This window comes from Salvelinus namaycush, chromosome 36, assembly GCF_016432855.1.
Source record: "Salvelinus namaycush isolate Seneca chromosome 36, SaNama_1.0, whole genome shotgun sequence".
Taxonomy (NCBI): domain Eukaryota; kingdom Metazoa; phylum Chordata; class Actinopteri; order Salmoniformes; family Salmonidae; genus Salvelinus; species Salvelinus namaycush.
In genome coordinates, this window is record NC_052342.1 from 148,151 (window position 1) to 166,991 (window position 18,841).

General features: G+C 43.6%; 1 protein-coding gene across 1 annotated transcript; it reads right to left on the reverse strand.

Moving 5' to 3' along the window:
- Positions 1 to 2,811: 2,811 nt before the first annotated feature.
- Positions 2,812 to 15,827, reverse strand: LOC120030646 (inhibitor of growth protein 2-like). Its single transcript, XM_038976084.1, has 2 exons — positions 15,563 to 15,827; positions 2,812 to 4,573 (listed from the first exon to the last, which is right to left on the reverse strand). Exons 1-2 carry the CDS (start codon positions 15,702 to 15,704, stop codon positions 3,867 to 3,869), a joined length of 849 nt encoding a protein of 282 aa, XP_038832012.1. The 5' UTR covers positions 15,705 to 15,827; the 3' UTR covers positions 2,812 to 3,866.
- Positions 15,828 to 18,841: the final 3,014 nt, after the last annotated feature.

Genomic DNA, 18,841 nt, shown 5'->3' on the forward strand with positions numbered 1-18,841 from the left:
TGTGTCTGCTTGGGGGGGAATATATACGGCTGTGATTATAATCGAAGAGAATTCCCTTGGTAGATAATGCGGTCGACATTTGATTGTGAGGAATTCTAGATCAGGTGAACAGAATGACTTGAGTTCCTGTATGTTGTCATGATCACACCACGTCTCGTTAATCATAAGGCATACACCCCCGCCCCTCTTCTTACTAGAAAGATGTATGTTTCTGTCGGCGCGATGCGTGAAGAAACCAGCTGGCTGCACCGACTCCGTTAGCGTCTCTTGAGTTAGCCATGTTTCCGTGAAGCAGAGAACGTTACAATCTCTGATGTCTCTCTGGAATGTTACCCTTGCTCGGATTTCATCAACCTTATTGTCAAGAGACTGGACATTGGCGAGTAGTATGCTAGGGAGTGGAACGCGATGTGCCCGTCTCCGAAGCCTGACCAGGAGACCGCTACGTTTGCCCCTTTTACGGCGTCGCATCGGGTCGCCGGCTGGGATCAGATCCATGGTATTGGGTGGAAGGCAAAACACTGGATCCGTTTCGGGAAAGTCATATTCCTGGTTGTAACGATGGTGAGTTGACATTGCTCTTATATTCAGTAGTTCCTCCCGACTGTATGTAATGAAACCTAAGATTACCTGGGGTACCAATGTAAGGAATAACACATAAAAAAACAAAATACTGCATATTTTCCAAGGAACGCGAAGCGAGGCGGCCATCTCGGTCGGCGCCGGAAGTAATTTCATAGCTAGGCTAGGCTAGGCAATAGGCTCAAGTGACGCAAACTCAAGGAAACGACTGTCAAACTCAGATAAGACGCTCTGGACTAGCTCCACGTAACGTGCACTGTCAAGCTGTGCTGTATCCTTACCCTGACATTCAAGTTCTGAATGCATGTGTTGAAAGAAGTGCAGGTCCTTACGTTGCAGCTTTCTTGTGAGCAGCTGTAGTTTGAATTTAAAAGTGTTCACAGTGCTAATCATGTCGATTACATGTTTGCCTTTTCCTTGCAGCTCCACATTCAATTCCTTAAGCATGTAAGTTAGGTCAGTGAGAAAAGCTAAATCCAAGAGTCACTGTATGTCCTCTAACTGTGCATATTTTGCATGTTTGGAGACCTTCAGAAATTCCTTGATTTCAGGCAACGATTCACTGAATCTCCCTAAAAATGTACCTCGGCTCATCCACCGCACTGTGTGCTACGCTTCAGTCTCTTCTAAGTGAGCACGAAAAAGCCTCCGCTGTAGGCTTCTTGCTCGAATAGAACACACAATCTTCATCGCAACATCCATCACCTCTTTCATGTTTAACATCTTCCTGATGAATTACGCAATAATAACTTAAAGTTCGGGAAATAATAATCTCGTTTGCACAATGTAACGAACCCACTAATGCGGCCTACCATTGCGGGTGCCCCATTGGTAGTAATGGAGACAAGCTTACAGTAGGGCAGTTGGAATTTGTTAGCAAACTCCATAAAATATTGAAAAATATCTTCGCCCCTTGTATGTCCTTTCAGTGGCAAAATGGCAGTTGTTCCTCCTTTGTACTCATGTCAAATACCATTCTGATGAAAATGCATATCTGTGGACTCGTCAAACTGGAGGGTCAGTTAAGAACAAATTCTTATTTTCAATGACGGCCTAGGAACTGCCTTGTTCAGGGGCAGAACCAGCTTTTTACCTTGTCAGCTCGGGGATTTGATCTTGCAACCTTTCGGTTACTAGTCCAACGCTCTAGGCTACCACTTGGCTACCTGCCGCCCCATAACACTCGCAGTTGTCAATATCCTTCGTCAGTTGATCCTCGAGGTTCTCCGCTATTCCCTCACATCTTCTGGTCACCGAATTTCTGGACAACTGAATGTCATGGGGTGGCAGCCATAATTTCAGTCTTATTCTTAAAATCCTCAAACAGCGAGTCTGCAGCCTCAATAAATGCTTCCTTGGTTATCTCTCCATCTTTGAACAGCTTTTTATGCTTAGCAAGAACGCGACTCACACAATAAGATGCTATGGTTGCCGCCTTCCCTTTGGTCACAGGCCTTGTGAAAATTGACTGCTGCGCTGCCAGTTTATTTTTTTAGTTGTTGTACCTTTCTTCGTAATTCAGTCTTTGCCGGACAATCTTTTGTGTGTGGTTTTAAAATGTCGTTACTTTTCTTTGGGATATCAATGCTATTATGGCAGATGAGGAATACACATTTTGAGTTCGACATGAAAAAAAATTATCCTCACATTCCTTTTTTGTATCCTTCCCTTCACTCATTGCTATTGTCGACCGAACAATTTAAGAACAAATCTGGCTACCAGGTTAGCTAGCTACCTGCCTGGCATCACTGTGACCTCGACTTTGAGTTGGCGGGCAGCATTTGACTGCGCTAACTAGGCATATGTCAATAAGTGGGCAGGGACTGGTCATATTTTATGTAAATCATGTGACTTTTCAGAAATTGTTAATGGAAGACTGAACGTTAAAATAAAGAGATTAGAGGCATCGATTTGTGTGGCTGAATTTTAGTAGAAGTATAATCTCACAATCGACTGGCAAGCACTCCGCGATCGACCAGTAGATCACGGTCGACTGGTTGGGCACCCCTGCTATAGGACCTGGAGGCCTGCAACATCCCGTCTGTTCTCTTTCCTGATACCCACGTCCAGTGTCTGACCCTACTGCTGGGCCTCAGCCCTGCCCTTAGGCTGACATCACAATCACAGCGGATCACCACAGTAACCAGGGAGGACTTCTTGTTCAGAGGGTCCAGTAGTAGCGAGGATGAAGACAAATAGGACAGTCAGAGACGCATGTAGGAGTGGAGTTTGTTTTTGGAAACTTTATTTATGTGATACTCATGTTATTTGGAAATATCTTGACTGAGTGAAACACTTCTTCAGTTTAACAATATGACCTGATAAGCAGAAGAATGGAAGGTAAAATGTATATTTCAAGAAAAGGATTCAAGTCAAATTTTATTGGTCGCATACACTTATTTAGCAGATGTTATTGCGTGTGTAGTGAAACCGATATAAAAGTAATAAATTGGTTCCCCTCTCGCCGGTATAACTTTGTTTTAATGGATATACAGAAATGGGGGGGGGATTACACATTTGACAGAATACGTAGACCGTCTCCACAAATATGAAATCCCATTCCAGACAGACCATCACTTTTTAGCTGGAGTGCTGCACCTGTGGATGGTCAATTGAAATGACAGTTGGGAAATCGTAAAATAACCTAAAATGTGAAATTAGTGTGAAATCCCAACTCAGTGGAACACAGAAACAGCGCAAACTACCCCTCTGTCAGCCATACAAAATAAAACATTGCACAATCTATTCAGCCCCGTCTGGTACAGTGATTCATGAATAGAGACGCGCTGATTTGGAAGACTTATTTTAAAACACATAAGAAATGAAAAGCTTACTCAACTAAGAAAAATGGGCCAAACATAATGTATACATTTTTACAAAAAGGACATCATTCATTCGGATACATTACATCAAATCAACATTTCCAAATGGGCTAGTAAGCCAAAATTTGCTTCTCGAGTTACTCAATACACTTGTTAGAACGGAAGTTAAGTAACACACGATACAGACAGAAGATGGCAGCTTAGGCTGAGGTTCCTTACAGTCAACATCGGACTTCGCAAAACAACATTTAGGCTTCAGTGTGAGTCACCAGTATTGTAACAGCACCAGTTCAGTATTGGTCAAGTCCTTTACTCAGAGTAAGCGCTGCTGGAAATAGTGTTCCGATTGCTCTCAGAACTTGACATTTCGTCATCCCTTGAATGAATCACTTTGATAAACTCAACCCTCAGTTCAACAATGTTCCGAGAGGAAAGGGACAACGGACGGAGGACTTGTAACTACTACCTGGACCTCCGGTCCTTTTTGTTCTTGTCCAGGTTTTTGTCCATAGTCTTTTCGTTGTCCCCTCTGCACTTGGGACAGAACCACTTCCCCTTGGGCTTGTAGGTGAGCCCCACGCAGGTGAAGTGGAACCACTCGATGGGGCACGCGTCGTTATCGCAACCGATCATCTCGCCGTATGACACCTGCTCGCACAGGCAGTAGGTGGGCTCGTTGGGGTCGATGGTGAACTCCACGGGCGAGGCGTCGCGCTCCTGCTTGGCCTTGCGCTTCTTCTTCTTGGCCGACTTGGACCTTTTCTCCCGCGGCTGCAGGGGCAGCTCATCCGCCGGGTCGTCCATCACCGCTACGTTACCCGAGGCGTGGTTGGAGTCACGGCTCTCACTGTTGCGCTGGCGTCTCGGCCGGCGGGCCGAGGAACGTTCAGCAGGGGTGGACACCGCCGCCTCCTGGACAGAACTGGAGCGCCGCTCGGTGACAACCCGCTCACTGGTCTCGCTGGGCTCCTGGAGGCAGAGGGAGTCCATCTGGCGGGAACGGTTCTCTACCAGCTCGGTCATCTGGGTAACCACATGGATCTTCTCGTCGCCGAGCTCCTGGCTACTGATGAGGGCCCGCTGCAGCTGAATCTGAAGCCTCTTACGCTGTGCCGCATCCTGCTCGCCCTGGTAACGCTCGTAGACATCGTCAACCTCCTTCAGGACCTCTGCAAAGCACACAGAATGAGAAAATAGTTGTTAGGATGGGCGTCGCCTGCATTTGTTTAGTTACTGAGTAGAATAATCATGAGGGATTAAATAATATCTGACAACGTCAGTCAGTGGGCAGGGAAAATGTAAGTGCTCATTAAGGACGCTGGTAGGAACAGGGGAAAAAGGGATGAGAAATTTGGTGAGCACCATTTTATGCATGTATAAAATAGCTACTGCAAACTCTGGGAGCACTGGAAATCACCTAATAGCATTCTGACAAACGAGTAATGAGCTGGAAAATGTGTGCCGGTGTCCTAGCTAGCTAGCAGCCTCAATGGCTGTCTGTGGGCACGGCCTGTAGGAAGTCACGTGTAGACTTGGGCTGTGTCCAGATTTTCATACCATCATTCTGTTCTTCTGCCATCTTGGGAAATACGGTATTACCGGCATAGAACACAAGGGGGCACTAAAACAAAATAAATGTAAAAAAACATTGGCCGTATATTACCAGAATGCTAATTAGCACAAGTAATTGCGAAATCACATACAAGCGAAAAAATTATTAATTCCAAAGACAGGTAAATCCAGCTTATAGAAGCATAGCTAGTAGCTACCGAATGTCATTTTCGGTGAGTGTGGACATGTACAAGTGAAAAAGACAAATTGTCCAAATGAACAACGTTGTGATTCATGGTTTTCTGATGGAAGCAGAGGGGAGAAGAACGGAGAGGGGGAAAAAATAAATAAACACTAGTAGGAAGCATAGTGGGGGGAAAAATGGCAGCTGTACAGAATGCCGTTATATCTAATGGTAAACATATAGTTTTGAATAGCATACAAGTGCAACGTCAGTTCATGTGCGTCACACAACAGACTCGCCGGTGTCTAGAGGAAATATTGGCACGGGTGTTAAGTTGAGAGCCGGCAAACAGTGCCAATATATCCTCGAAACACCGGCTTCTCGGGCATGATCACACACACACACGGTTACGAACATATTCAAATCATGATTGACATTTTCATTAAAAAAGTTACATTTTATTAATTTATTCATACCATTTCATCCTTCCACAAGACATAGTCCCAACTAGGCGTGCACATTTTGGGGAATATTCAGAGGTGGAAACTTTCCGTGGGAATATATGCAAATTAATATGAATACCATTTAAATGTAGATTTTTTTGCATTGGATATATTTACCATATCATATGGAGACAAACATAAACCTTTAACCGTATCATAAGTAGACATAATTGCAAAGAATTAAATCCTTCCAATAGAAATAAAAATAAAAACAAATTTAATTGAATTAAAATTAGTTGACTCCTCACATGGGATGATTTCACTGAACAAAAGGGAATATTGAATGATCCCAATGATCAATCGCATCTCACCCCAAAAAATTTAACATACATCTGTAAAATGATAGTCTAGACACTAAAGCTTTGGTTGTCTTCCTCTCAGGCTTCCATGTCTTCTCCCTTGTCCTCCTCACTGTCCACATCTTGAATATCAGATTCTGAGGCCTCATCTTTACTGTCACTTTCCAATCTAGTTGAGGATGGCTCATTGTCAGGCTCAAAAAGCCTCAAATTTGCCCGGATGGCCACCAATTTTTCAACCCTTGTATTGGTCAGCCTGTTGCGTACTTTGCTGTGTGTGTTCCCAAACAAGGACCAGTTGCGCTGTGAGGCGGCTGATGTTGGTGGGATTTGGAGGATGATGGAGGCATCAGGGGAAAGAGCCTCAGATCCACAAAGTCCCTTCCACCAGGTGGCTGATGAGATATGTTGGCACGACTGCCATATTGCATCTCCATCCCAAAGCCTTTGCGTGGAAGTGTACTTCGCCAGACTGCTAAGAACCTTGTCCTCATCCAGGCAGCGAGATACAGTAGTGATGACACCATAGGCCTTGTTGATCTCTGCGCCAGAAAGGATGCTCTTGCCAGCATACTTGGGGTCCAACATGTACGCTGCGGCGTGTATGGGCTTCAGGCAGAAGTCTTCACACTTTTTGATGTATTTCAGAACTGCAGTTTCCTCTGCTTGGAGCAACAGTGAAGTGGGCAGGGCAGTACGGATTTCTTCGCTTACATTTGCAAGCAGAGTCTGAACATCAGACAGGATGGCATTGTCTCCCTCAATCCGTGCAATGGCTACTGCTATAGGTTTCAGGAGTTTCAGGAGACTGTCAAACATGAAAACACCACCCCAACGGGTGTTGCTGGGCAACTTCAATGTGGTGCACTTATTCTTCTCACTTTGCTTGGTGAAGTAGATTGCTGCTATAACTTGATGACACTTCACATACCTAACCATTTCCTTGGCTCTCTTGTAGTGTGTATCCATTGTTTTCAGGGCCACGATGTCCTTGAGGAGCAGATTGAATGCATGAGCAGCACAGCCAATGGGTGTGATGTGAGGGTAGGACTTCTCCACTTTAGACCAAGCAGCCTTCATGTTCGCAGCATTGTCTGTCACCAATGCAAATACCTTCTGTGGTCCAAGGTCATTGATGACTGTCTTCAGCTCATCTGCAATGTAGAGACCGTGTGTCTGTTGTCCCTCGTGTCTGTGCTCTTGTAGAATACTGGTTGAGTGGTGAAGATAGTTAATTATTCCTTGCCCACGAACATTCGACCACCCATCAGAGATGATTGCAATACAGTATGCTTTCTCTATGATTTGCTTGACCTTCACTTGAACTCTGTTGAACTCTGCATCCAGCAAATGATTAGATAAAGCATGTCTGGTTGGAGCAGTGAATGCTGGGCAAAGACCATTCAGAAATCTCTTCCAATACACGTTGCCTGTGAGCATCTGAGGTGAACCAGTTGCATACACAGCTCGAGCAAGACATTCAACATTTCTCTGACTATGTTCCTCCATTGATTCAAAACAACTTCTGATTCCAGGAGGACCATGAGCTGTACCTATTGATTATGTGCCGAGTCATCATTTTCACCTCGAATAGAAGTAGAGGGACTTTTGTCAGAGGTTGCTTGTTGTGAGCGCCGAGGGAACTTCATGCACTTGGCCAGATGATTCTACATCTTTGTTGCATTCTTCACATATGATTTGGCACAGTATTTTCCTATGTACACAGCTTTTCCTTCTACATTAGCTGCAGTGAAATGTCTCCACGCATCAGATGATGCCCGTGGCACTATCCTGTAAAGATTAGAAAAAAATAAAAAATAAAAACAATACAATTCCATGTACAGATAAATGGTTAAGCAGTTATACAATTCCTTTGTAAGAAATGTTTTAAAATGAAACATGTATGGAAACAGGTGAATTAACACTCCTTAGTTAGCAGGCTCAAGCAAGCTAAAACCCACATGGTAGCAACAACTAACTAGCAGAAATTGCTGAGTTAGAAATGATTTAAAACACACTTTGCTGTAGGCTACTATTTACATTTTTATTTTATTTTTATCATGTCACATAAAATATTCACCCCACCCAGTATTGTAATCAAAACTTACCAGAAAGCATGTAGTCCTAGGCTCAGACAGTGTAGTAGTGTGGGCTCAATAGAATCTCATTAGTGTGCAAGATCTTGAGAATCAGCTGTATACGTAATGGAAGAATGCACTGTTGCATGCAGAGGGTTGCAATTCCATTGAATTGGGGATAGTTTAACCAAAATATGCCACAAGACCTAAAGACCTAAAAAGGTTCCCTGTTATAAGCTAACTTTTTTGATGAATTTAAGCAAAACTTCCCAAAATTCCCAGGATTAACTTCCCATGAAAAATTTCTATAAAAATGCAGGAAATTTACTGGAAAGTTTCCGACCCTTTGCAACCATAGTCTCGACACAAATGTAGGGTTTCTATCCAAGTCAGCTGGTCATTTGTTCTATTGATTGGTAGAGACGCGACACAGTCGTTCAGTCTTTATGCTTTGCTTCTATGGATGCAGTCGTTCGTTCTAAATGTTCCATTGCCATACTGGATGGCAACGTGCTTATCCCTTGTTTGCTAGCTAGCCAGCAAACTTAGTCATGTCAAAATGTGCAGCCAGAATAACAGAAAAGTAGCTGCGTTTGCATAAACTTTTCTAGCGACATTTGGATACATCCATAACAATGAGCTAATGTGGCACAATTTCGCTTGGCATATAAAATGTGCTCACTCGTCAGGGCACTGTTGTTCAGAGGAGCTAGCCAACAACACAGCTAACACAATCAACCCAACTGAAGCTGGAAAGACTGCAAACTAGCTGCACCTTGTTTCGTTTGACATTTTTTCAATGACATTTCTTATATATAAAAATTATGCCAGCTGATTCATGATTTCGACTTGCTGAGAAACGCTGCCTGCCTGCCTGTCTTGTCCTTACACATTCATTACTATGTGACTGCTGGAGATCGAATTTGAATACTGAAACAATGTTGTAAATGTTGGAGAGACATACAAGGTTTATACAAAAGAAATGTGAGAATGTCTTGATGCTTTTTATAATGGTCAAGTTCGTAAATTGCTTGGCTGATGAGACAGTGGATTGCACAGTCAGATAGAACAGAGTAAATAGGCATTTTAACGTCATAGATTTAGCAGGTGGTAACTTGTGGAATAGACACTGGCTGGAATGCGGTTTTAACCTCTTTGGCCTAGGGGTCAGTATTTCGACATCTGGATGACAAGCGTTCCCAAAGTAAACTGCCTGTTACTCAGGCCCAGAAGCTAGGATATGCATATAATTGGTAGATTTGGATAGAAAACTCAAGAGTTTCTAAAGCTGTTAAAATAATGTCTGTGAGTATAACAGAACTAATATGGCAGGCGAAGACCCGAGGACAAACCATACAGAAAAAAAAGAGAGAAAAAAATTCAGCCCACCACTGATTTCAATGGCTGTCATTTTTAATATGAAGGGAAAACCTCCCAGATTGCAGTTCCTAGGGCTTCCACTAGATGTCAACAGTCTTTAGAAAGTTTCAGGCTTGTTTTTGGAAAAATTAGCCAGAATTTTTTGTTTTTCTTAGTGGCTCCCATTTGGCTGTAGTGTTTTCACACGTGTGGATGAGAGCATGTACTTTGTTGTTTATCTCCGGTAAAGACAATAACAATTCTCCGTCTTAAATTTTGATTGTTTATTTACGTATTAGGGTACCTGAGGTTTGATTATAAACGTTGTTTGACTTGTTTGGAGAAGTTTATAGGTAACTTTTGCAATTCATTTTGTATGCATTTTGAAGGAGGGAAACCGGTGGATTATTGAATAAAGCGCGCCAGCTAAACTGAGTTTTTGGGGACATAAAGAACTTTATCGAACAAAAGGACCATTTGTGATTTAGCTGGGACCTTTGAGTGCCAACAGAAGAAGATCTTCAAAAGGTAAGGCATTTATTTTATCGCCATTTCTTTATTTCTTTTCTAGTTTCTGGACATTGAAGCCTGTAATCGAACGCACAAATGCTATAAGACCATTAGACAGGTCAACATTCACAAGACCGCCGGGCCAGGCAGATTACCAGGACGTGTACTGCGAGCATGCGCTGACCAACTACCAAGTGTCTTCACTGACATTTTCTAACTCTCCGTGTCCTAGTCTGTAATACCAACATGTTTTAAGCAGACCGGACATAGTGCCTGTGCCCAAGAACACTAAGGTAATCTGCCTAAATGACTACCAACCCATAGCTCTCACATCTGTAGCCATGAAGTACTTTGAAAGGCTTGTCATTGCTCACATCAGCATCATCCCAGAAACCCTAGACCCACTCCAATTTGCATTCCGCCCCAACAGATCCACAGATGATGCAGTCTCTATTGCACTCCACACTGCCCTTTCCCACCTAGATAAAAAAAGAACACCTATGTGAGAATGCTATTCATTGACTACAGCTCAGCGTTCAACACCATAGTGCCCTCAAAGCTCATCAATAAGCGAAGAACCCTGAGACTAAACACCTCCCTCTGCAACTGGAACCTGGACTTCATGACGGGCCACTCCCCAGGTGGTAAGGGTAGGTAACAACACATCTGCCACGCTGATCCTCAAAACAGGGGTGCGTGCTCAGCCCCCTCCTGTACTCCCTGTTCACTCATGACTGCACGGCCAGACACGACTCCAACACCATCATTAAAATTTGCCAACGACACAACAGTGGTAGGCCTGATCACGAACAACAACGAGACAGCCTATAGGTAGGAGGTCAGAGTCCTGGCCGTGTGGTGCCAGGACAACAACCTCTCCCTCAACGTGATCAAGACAAAGGAGATGATTGTGGACTACAGGAAAAAGTGGACCGAGCAAGCCCCATTCTCGTCGACGGGGCTGTAGTGGAGCAGGTTGAGAGCTTCAAGTTCCTTGGTGTCCACATCACCAACAAAGTAACATGGTCCAAGCACACCATGACAGTCGTGAAGATGGCACGACAAAACCTATTCCCCCTCAGGAGACTGAAAATATTTTGCATGGGTCCTCAGATCCTCAAAAGGTTCTACAGCTGCACCATCGAGAGCATCCTGACTGGTTGCATCACTGCCTGGTATGGCAACTGCTCAGCCTCTGACCGCAGCGCCAAGTCTAGGTCCAAGAGGCTTCTAAAAAGCTTCTAACCCCAAGCCATAAGACTCCTGAACATCTAGTGAAATGGCTACCCAGACTATTTGGATTGACCACCCCACCCCCCTTTTCAGCTGTCCTAACAATGGCAAAAGGGTTTGCTAATGATCAATTAGCCTTTTAAAATGATAAACTTGTATTAGCGAAAACAAAGTGCCATTGGAACAGAGGAGTGATGATTTCTGATAATGGGCTTCTGTATGCCTATATGAATATTCCATTTTTAAAAATCTGCCATTTCCAGCTACAATAGTAATTTACAACATGAACAATGTCTACACTGTATTTCTGATCAATTATGTTATTTTAAATGGACATAAAAAAAGTGCTTTTCGTTCAAAAATAAGAACATTTCTCAGTGACCCCAAACTTTTGTACGTTATGTACGTCAGCTTTGACATCGGTTTTGCACATCAGCGTTAAACTAGACATTGGGCCGATGCCAACATTTTTTTGCTAATATCGGCCAATTCGGATATGCTTACCGATATATCATGCATCCCTAACTTTAACACTTATCTTTCTTAAAACTGCATTGTTTGTTAAGGGCTTGTAAGTATGCATTTCACTGTAATGTCTGTTGTATTCGGCGCATGTGACAAATTTTATTTCAATTTAAATTACTATGAAGCGGCAGCTGCAGAGATGAACAGCGCATGGGTTTTGAAAGTAGACTAATTTGAGAAGGCCCAATTAATTTAAACAGTTTACATTTTAATTTGACTTAATGCTACCTAGAACAAGTGTTTGTGTGTTGGAGCCCATTTCTTCCTATTCAATAAGAGGTAGGACTACATGTTTGACAAAATTAGAGTGTACTATCCATTGATTTTGTCAGCCAATTCCTTCAGTCACCATGCACTCCTTAAATATCTCAGTGTCAATGAAGTGCTTGGTGTGTTAAGTTAAAACAAGGGCTTGAATTGAGGGGGTGAGGGTATTGTGGCTATTTATAAAAAAGAAAATGACTAAAAGCATAGACCTACCCCTTTTTTTAGCTTAGTATTTGAGAAAAAATATATATATGGACCTGATTATATAAAGCGATCTATAACAATGCTTTATACTAGAAACAAGCTGTAAAATGCCAGGAAAAGACTATGCATATGGGATATCTTTGGTTAGTCTATGACATTCAGATGCTGTGCTACAACCTTCTATAGCCAAGGAGCCCATTTAAAAAAAAAAAAACTTTGCTTGGAAACTAATGTGTGATTCTGCCACTATCAATTGATGTTCGACATTTCAACAGGCTATTGAACAAAATACTAACTCCAAATCACTCAGGAGCAAGCCTAAGGAGAAACAAAAATGTATTTAGGAAATCAATTGTGAAGCATTTGTGACATGCTACAGGCTGGCAGGAGCGCTCAGCATTAACAGCAGTTCAACAACATGCCTATAAAATAACCATTTTAGGCTATATAAAATGAAAAATAAATAAATGAATGAAACAAAAAATGCCTTATTAGGCTATACAGTGCCTTTGAATTCACTTTTAGAAACTCGAGTTTGGCCAGTCTTTGGTTTGAGGATCATGCGCTGTTTGTTAAATTTAGCCTAGCAGATGCTATTGTATTCCTATGCACCAATCAGTCGACACAAATCTATTTTGTAACAACAATATCATGGAATAAAGTAGAAAAAGACAGTTTCCCAAATAAATAAAAAGTTACAAGTGCATATAGGTCTACCTGATGATATGCGGCTGCTGTGTTAAAGAAATAGCTTTTTCTCGATGTCATTGATGATCAGATACTTCAGATGTGACTGGTTCTGTTGAGCTCAACTTTTACAGCTGATAGAAAACTTCAGGACTGTCCCAAACTTAGACTAACCTATTTTGTTAACAATAGCATGTATAGAAATCAAAACGTCTCCATGGCTGCAGCATGCGCACATTCAATGCCATGCTCTGTTGTGGTATTTAAAAAATATTCTGCTGGTCTCCAGTCATGTAAAACGACGTAGAATTGCATGAAATGCGTTTATAAAAAGGCGAATTATTCTCGGAACGCAAATAAGATATCCATTATAATAAAAACACTGCATGAATATCTTTTCACCCCTACCATTGTCCGCGGTGGTCAGCGACTCTGCAACCTTCTTTGCCAAGACTGGTCTGTCCTAGGAGTGAGGATAAACGGTAGGCATGTTCTCTGCTAATTTTTTATTATTATTTTGGGTATATGGGAGGGTCACTTGTCTTTTTTCAAGCGTTCAGGGAGGGTCGGGTAAAAATGTATTTTACTCATGGGGTACGACAGCTGACTGACTCATGGGGTACGACAGCTGAACTAAGCTCATCAGAACCCAACAAATACACTTGTTTTACTCCAATGTTTGTAAACAAATACTATAGCCTCAAAAGATGGTTAAAACTATAATTGTGATATCAGGGATGGTCAATCCTGGCATCCATAGCCGTCTATGAATTTGATAGTGATTACATTTCTCCAGCCCCATCCCTTAGCTTTTTAACAAACAAGGTGTGCAGAGGCTGATTTTTTTTATTGTTTCTACTGCTGATTTAACAATCCCTTGAAAACAGCACGTAGTTGTCAATGGTTTTAGTGGAGCTGGGGATCTCCTTGCCCCACAGCAGCCAAATCGAATGCTCGGCACCGTATTGTGACGTTTTATTGAACGACCGACTCACGTCATAGGAATTCCCCTCGACCACACACACAAATTGGGGGAAACCAACATTCTTTGACATTGACTCCTGCTGTAAAAGAGCCAACTTTGTTGTCGATGTTCAGTTATATAGAAATAACAAAACATGCCGATAAGCTGCTGTGTTTGTTGTACAATGGGGAAAAAATCCCAACCTACAATTCACAATGGTCCCACATAAGGAAACAGAGCAAGCGAGAAGAGTCTTGTGGCTTCAGACTATTCGGCATGGGAGTGGGAAATGTAGGGAATCCAAGGAGGTAGCTATGTGTGTGGAACACATTTAAATCACAGGCAATACATTTAACTTGTTTAGTATAGTCCGTTTAACACCACTCACTACTTGTCGCTGTATAATCAATGTCTTGTTGCTTGTCTTGGCTAGCTTAATGTTACGTCAGAAGCTAGCTAGCACTCACGTGGCTGCTAGCACCCTCATGAAACGCGGCATGAGGGAAGCCCTAAAATATGTTTTTCTAAGTAGTGAGAACACTCAGGAGCAAGCAATGTTGAAAATAAATCTTAAGACATGTACTTAAATCTAGTTGTGTCATTGACTAAAACAAGCAGACAATAAAATTAGGTTTGAAAAAGGTAAAGTTTTTGCTGCTAGCCAATTGGGTAAACTAGGTTACCACAGGTTGTTTTCCCCACAGGTGGGCGGGGAGTTCTAATACCCGATTCAGGAAGTGACAAAACTTTCCGCCTGAACAGGCAATAATGTCCATCTGCACACTGCGGTTACTACATGCCGTACCCACTGCTAGCGCTGTCTCTGGCCCACACTCCAGCACAGTAGGTGGTAGTAATGCACCAACATTGGATGCCAACTGCTGAAAAACCACCACCAAGGAAGGATGCTGCTAGTTTGCTTGGGGACAACGGTACAGTGTCCTCCACCCCCACCTAGTTGTGTCAACGTTACAGCGAGGGAAGTAGCTAGCTATTGTTGCCAACCCAACCTTCGTATGGCACTACTGGGCAGGGATTATCATAGGCATAAAAGGTTTGCAGTGTGGTTAAGTTTTTAATCCGATTTTTATAGAGAAATAGTACAAATAGCCAGGTTTAGCCAGTCTAAATTCTAGAAAGTGGCCCGATGCGAGATGCTTCAAGAAAAAGAAAAATCCCAGTCCGAGCCCCCCCAATTCCCAGTTGTCTTTAACGCACTGGTTTCGGAAATCACCGAGTTCCCAGTTGTTTGGAACGCGGCACAAATACTGGCAAAATTCTCGTACATGGCACATTTATCATCACCAGCGTTAGAGCGGATTGCAACAACGACCATTTGTTTTTTTTTTCTTTCTGTTAACAGTTAACGTTACTGTTATACTACGATTTTTATATTTGCTAGTAGGCAACACTATCAACAATAAGTCAACATCCCTTGTAAAATAAACAAAACGAATGCAGATAACAGGTTTACCAACTCGAAAGAAAGCCGTCAAACGCCACAACACCCCTCTTGTCAAAATGGCTGATCCTCTGTAGCTATATCAAGCCAACTCGGACCTGACACCGGGACATGTTGAGGATAACAAATTGAAGGCATACATCGTATTCGAAAGACTAAACTATCTATATTTCTGCACACAAAACACTTGCTTTCAATGCTAACTAGTGTGTGGAACATTAACGTTAGCTAAAGTGGATCGGGAATTTGTCAATCCAGCACACCCAGTTTTTGTAATTTTATCGTCAAACTCGCAAATATAAGCACTAAAACAACGAGAGGAAAAACCATACCTTGATACTTTGAGTCAATTTCTCGCAGCAGAGAGACGTTTCTTTGTATATCCAAAGGCATGGACTCAACACATTCCAAATAATCCTCCACATAGCTGACCAGTTGTGACTTTTCCACGTTTGGATAGTGATGACCTAACATTGTTCCCACCGATGCATTGAGACAATCAAGAAAACTTGTAAATAGATTTGAGATAATGCATTTAGTATGGTTTCTAATGGTTTTCTTGCGCCGGTATTGTTGCTTACTATATTCACTGGTCAGTTCACTTCAAACAGAACTGCACACCGTGCGCATGCGCATGTATTCCTTTTATGGCAGTGCACAGCGTTTTCGCGTTTTACTTGACAGGGGGATGGGCCATTCTTATTTCCAGCGTTTGGATTGGCTGTGAATAAAATAAAGGCCGCCTTTATTATTATGAACTTTTCCCGGGAAAGTAAACCATTAAGTATTTTTAACACCATTGTTTTTTTATCATACTTTTTTGTTCGACCGGTAAAATAGTTGTTCACTCCAGACGTGACACTTGGCACGTCTGGAGTGAACAAACCTGGCACCATCCCTACGGTGAAGCATGGTGGTGGCAGCATCTGTGGAGATGTTTTTCAGTGGCAGGGACTGGGACACGAGACAGGATCGAGGAAAAGATGAATGGAGCAAAGTACAGAGAGATCCTTGATGAAAACCTGCTCCTGAGCGCTCAGCACCTCAGACTGGGGTGGTTCACCTTCCAACAGGACAACGACCCTAAGCACACAGCCAAGACAATGCAGGAGTGGCTTCGGGACAAGTCTCTGAATGTCCTTGAGTGGCGCAGTCAGAGCCCGGTTTTGAACCTGATCAAACATCTCTGGAGAGACCTGAAAATAGCTGTGTATCCTGACAGCTTGAGAGGATCTGCAGAGAAGAATGGGAGAAACTCCCCAAATAAAGGTGCCAAGCTTGTAGCATCATACCCGAGAAGACTTGAGGCTGTAATCGCTGCCAAAGGTGCTTCAACAAAGTACATCTTTCAAAACAAGATATTCAATGTCTGACAGGAAACCCCAAAAGCAATCATATTAAAATCAAATTGTATCGGTCACATGCGCCAAATACAACAGGTGTAGACTTTACTGTGAAATGCTTAGTTATGAGCCCATTACCAACAGTGCAGATGTAAAAAGTAAGACAAATATTTGCTAAATAAAAAAGGAAATAGTAACACAATAAAAACAATAACGAGGCTATATACAGTGAGTACCAGTACCGAGTCAATGTGCAGGAGCACGAGGTAAATGAGGTAATACAGTATGATCATGTGGGTAGGGGTAAAAGTGACTAAGCAATCAGGATATATAATAAACAGAGTAGCAGCAGTGTGTGTGAATGTATGTGGTGTCAATATGCATGTGTGTATGTGAGCGTATGTAGTGTGTGTGTGTGTGTGTGTGTGTTGGAGTGTCATTGTAGTATGCGTGAGTGTATGGGTAGCATCTATTGAGTGTGCATAAAGCCAGTGCAAGGGAGTTCGTGCAAAACAATTAAGATAAATAAATATCAAATGGGGTCAATATAAATTGTCCGGGTAGCCATTTGCTTAACTGTTCAGCAGTCTTATGGCTTGGGGGTAGAAGCTGTTCAGGTGCCTTTTTTTCACAGACTTGGCACTCCGGTACCTCTTGCAGTGCGGTAGCAGAGAAAACACTCTATGACTTGGGTGGATAGAGTCTTTGAAAATTTCTAGTGCAGGGCTCTTCAACACTGTTCCTGGAGAACTACAGTCCTGTAGAATTTCCCTCCAACCCTAATCGAGCGCACCTGATCCTATCAGTAAACTGGTTGACAAGCTGAATCAGGTTAGTTACAATTGGGGTTGGAGTGAAGGCTCCGGTTGGTATTGTGACATCGGCTTTGGGTCGCCGCCGATGGAACTGGGGGTGCCTAGCCAGCTCGTGGGGCTTCCACGCCCTAGCTGGCTCGAGAGGTTTCCTTTCCCCGGTTGGCTCGGATGGCGCCCATCCCACGTCGGGCCTCAGCCGGATCGTCAGTTCTTGTTCGCCCAGCCGGTCCAGAAGTTTTTTGTCTTTTGTTTTGTTGGTGACGTTGGGGTGGTTTCCGCCGCCGATGGAACCGGGGGTGCCTAAGCCAGCCTGTCGGGCTTTCACGCCCTGGCTGACTCGAGAGGTTTCTTTGCCTCAGTTGGCTCAGCGGCTTCCCATTCCACGTCACGCTCCACCGGATCATCGGGCTCCCTTTCTGCAGCGGGATCGACAGGTGTCTTGCCTCAGCTGGATCGTCAGGCTCCCATGCTTCAGCCGGCTCGCCAGGCTCTCACGCTCCTGCCGGTTCGTCGGGCTTCCACACCTCAACTGGCTTGCCCAGCGCCCAAGTTTCGGCCGGTTCGCCCAGGTGGGACGCCATGTGGTGTCCCAAGAGGGCGAGGTACTGTCACGTCTGCTCCCGCTATTCCCTCCCCCTGGTGCTTAAGGGCGCTAGGTTGCCCTGCATCACGCACACATGCCTTCCCTCGTCACGCGCATCAGCGATATTGGACTCACCTGGACTCATTCATCACCTGTTTATTTCCTCCCCTATATTTGTCAGTTCCCTTGCTCTGTTCCCAGCTGCTGCATTAATTGTTTTTTGTCTTTGTATTAGTTTGCTGACGCTGTTCCTGTCTCGTTCCATGTCCGTTATATTTTAAATGTTTTACTCCCCGTACCTGCTTCGTCTCTCCAGCGTCAACTCATGTGACAGGGCCTTCCTCTGACATCACCTGGAATAGAGGTCCTGGATGGCAGGGAGTTCGAACCCAGTGATGTACTGGGCCGTACGCACTACCCTCTGTAGCACCTTGCGGTCGAATGCCGAGCAGTTGCCATACCAAGGATGATGTAGCCAGTCAAGATGCTCTCAATGGTTCAGCTGAATAACTTTTTGAGGATTTGAGGGTCCATGGCAAATCTTCTCAGCATCCTGAGGGGAAGAGGTGTTGTCGTGCCCCATCCTGAGGGGAAGAGGTGTTGTCTTAACGACTGTGTTTGGAACAGGATAGGGCCGTAGTGCCGCTCTACTACAGACCCGTCAATGTGAAGGGGGCGTGTTCAGCCCTCCGTTTCCTGTAGTCCATGATAAGTTCCTTTGTCTTGCTCACATTGAGGCAGAGGTTGTTGTCCTGGCACCACACTGCCAGGTCTCTGACCTTCTCCCTATAGGTTGTCTATAATCAGTTCTACCACGTCATACCGTCGGCAAACTTAATGATGATGTTGGAGTTGTGCGCGGCCACGCAG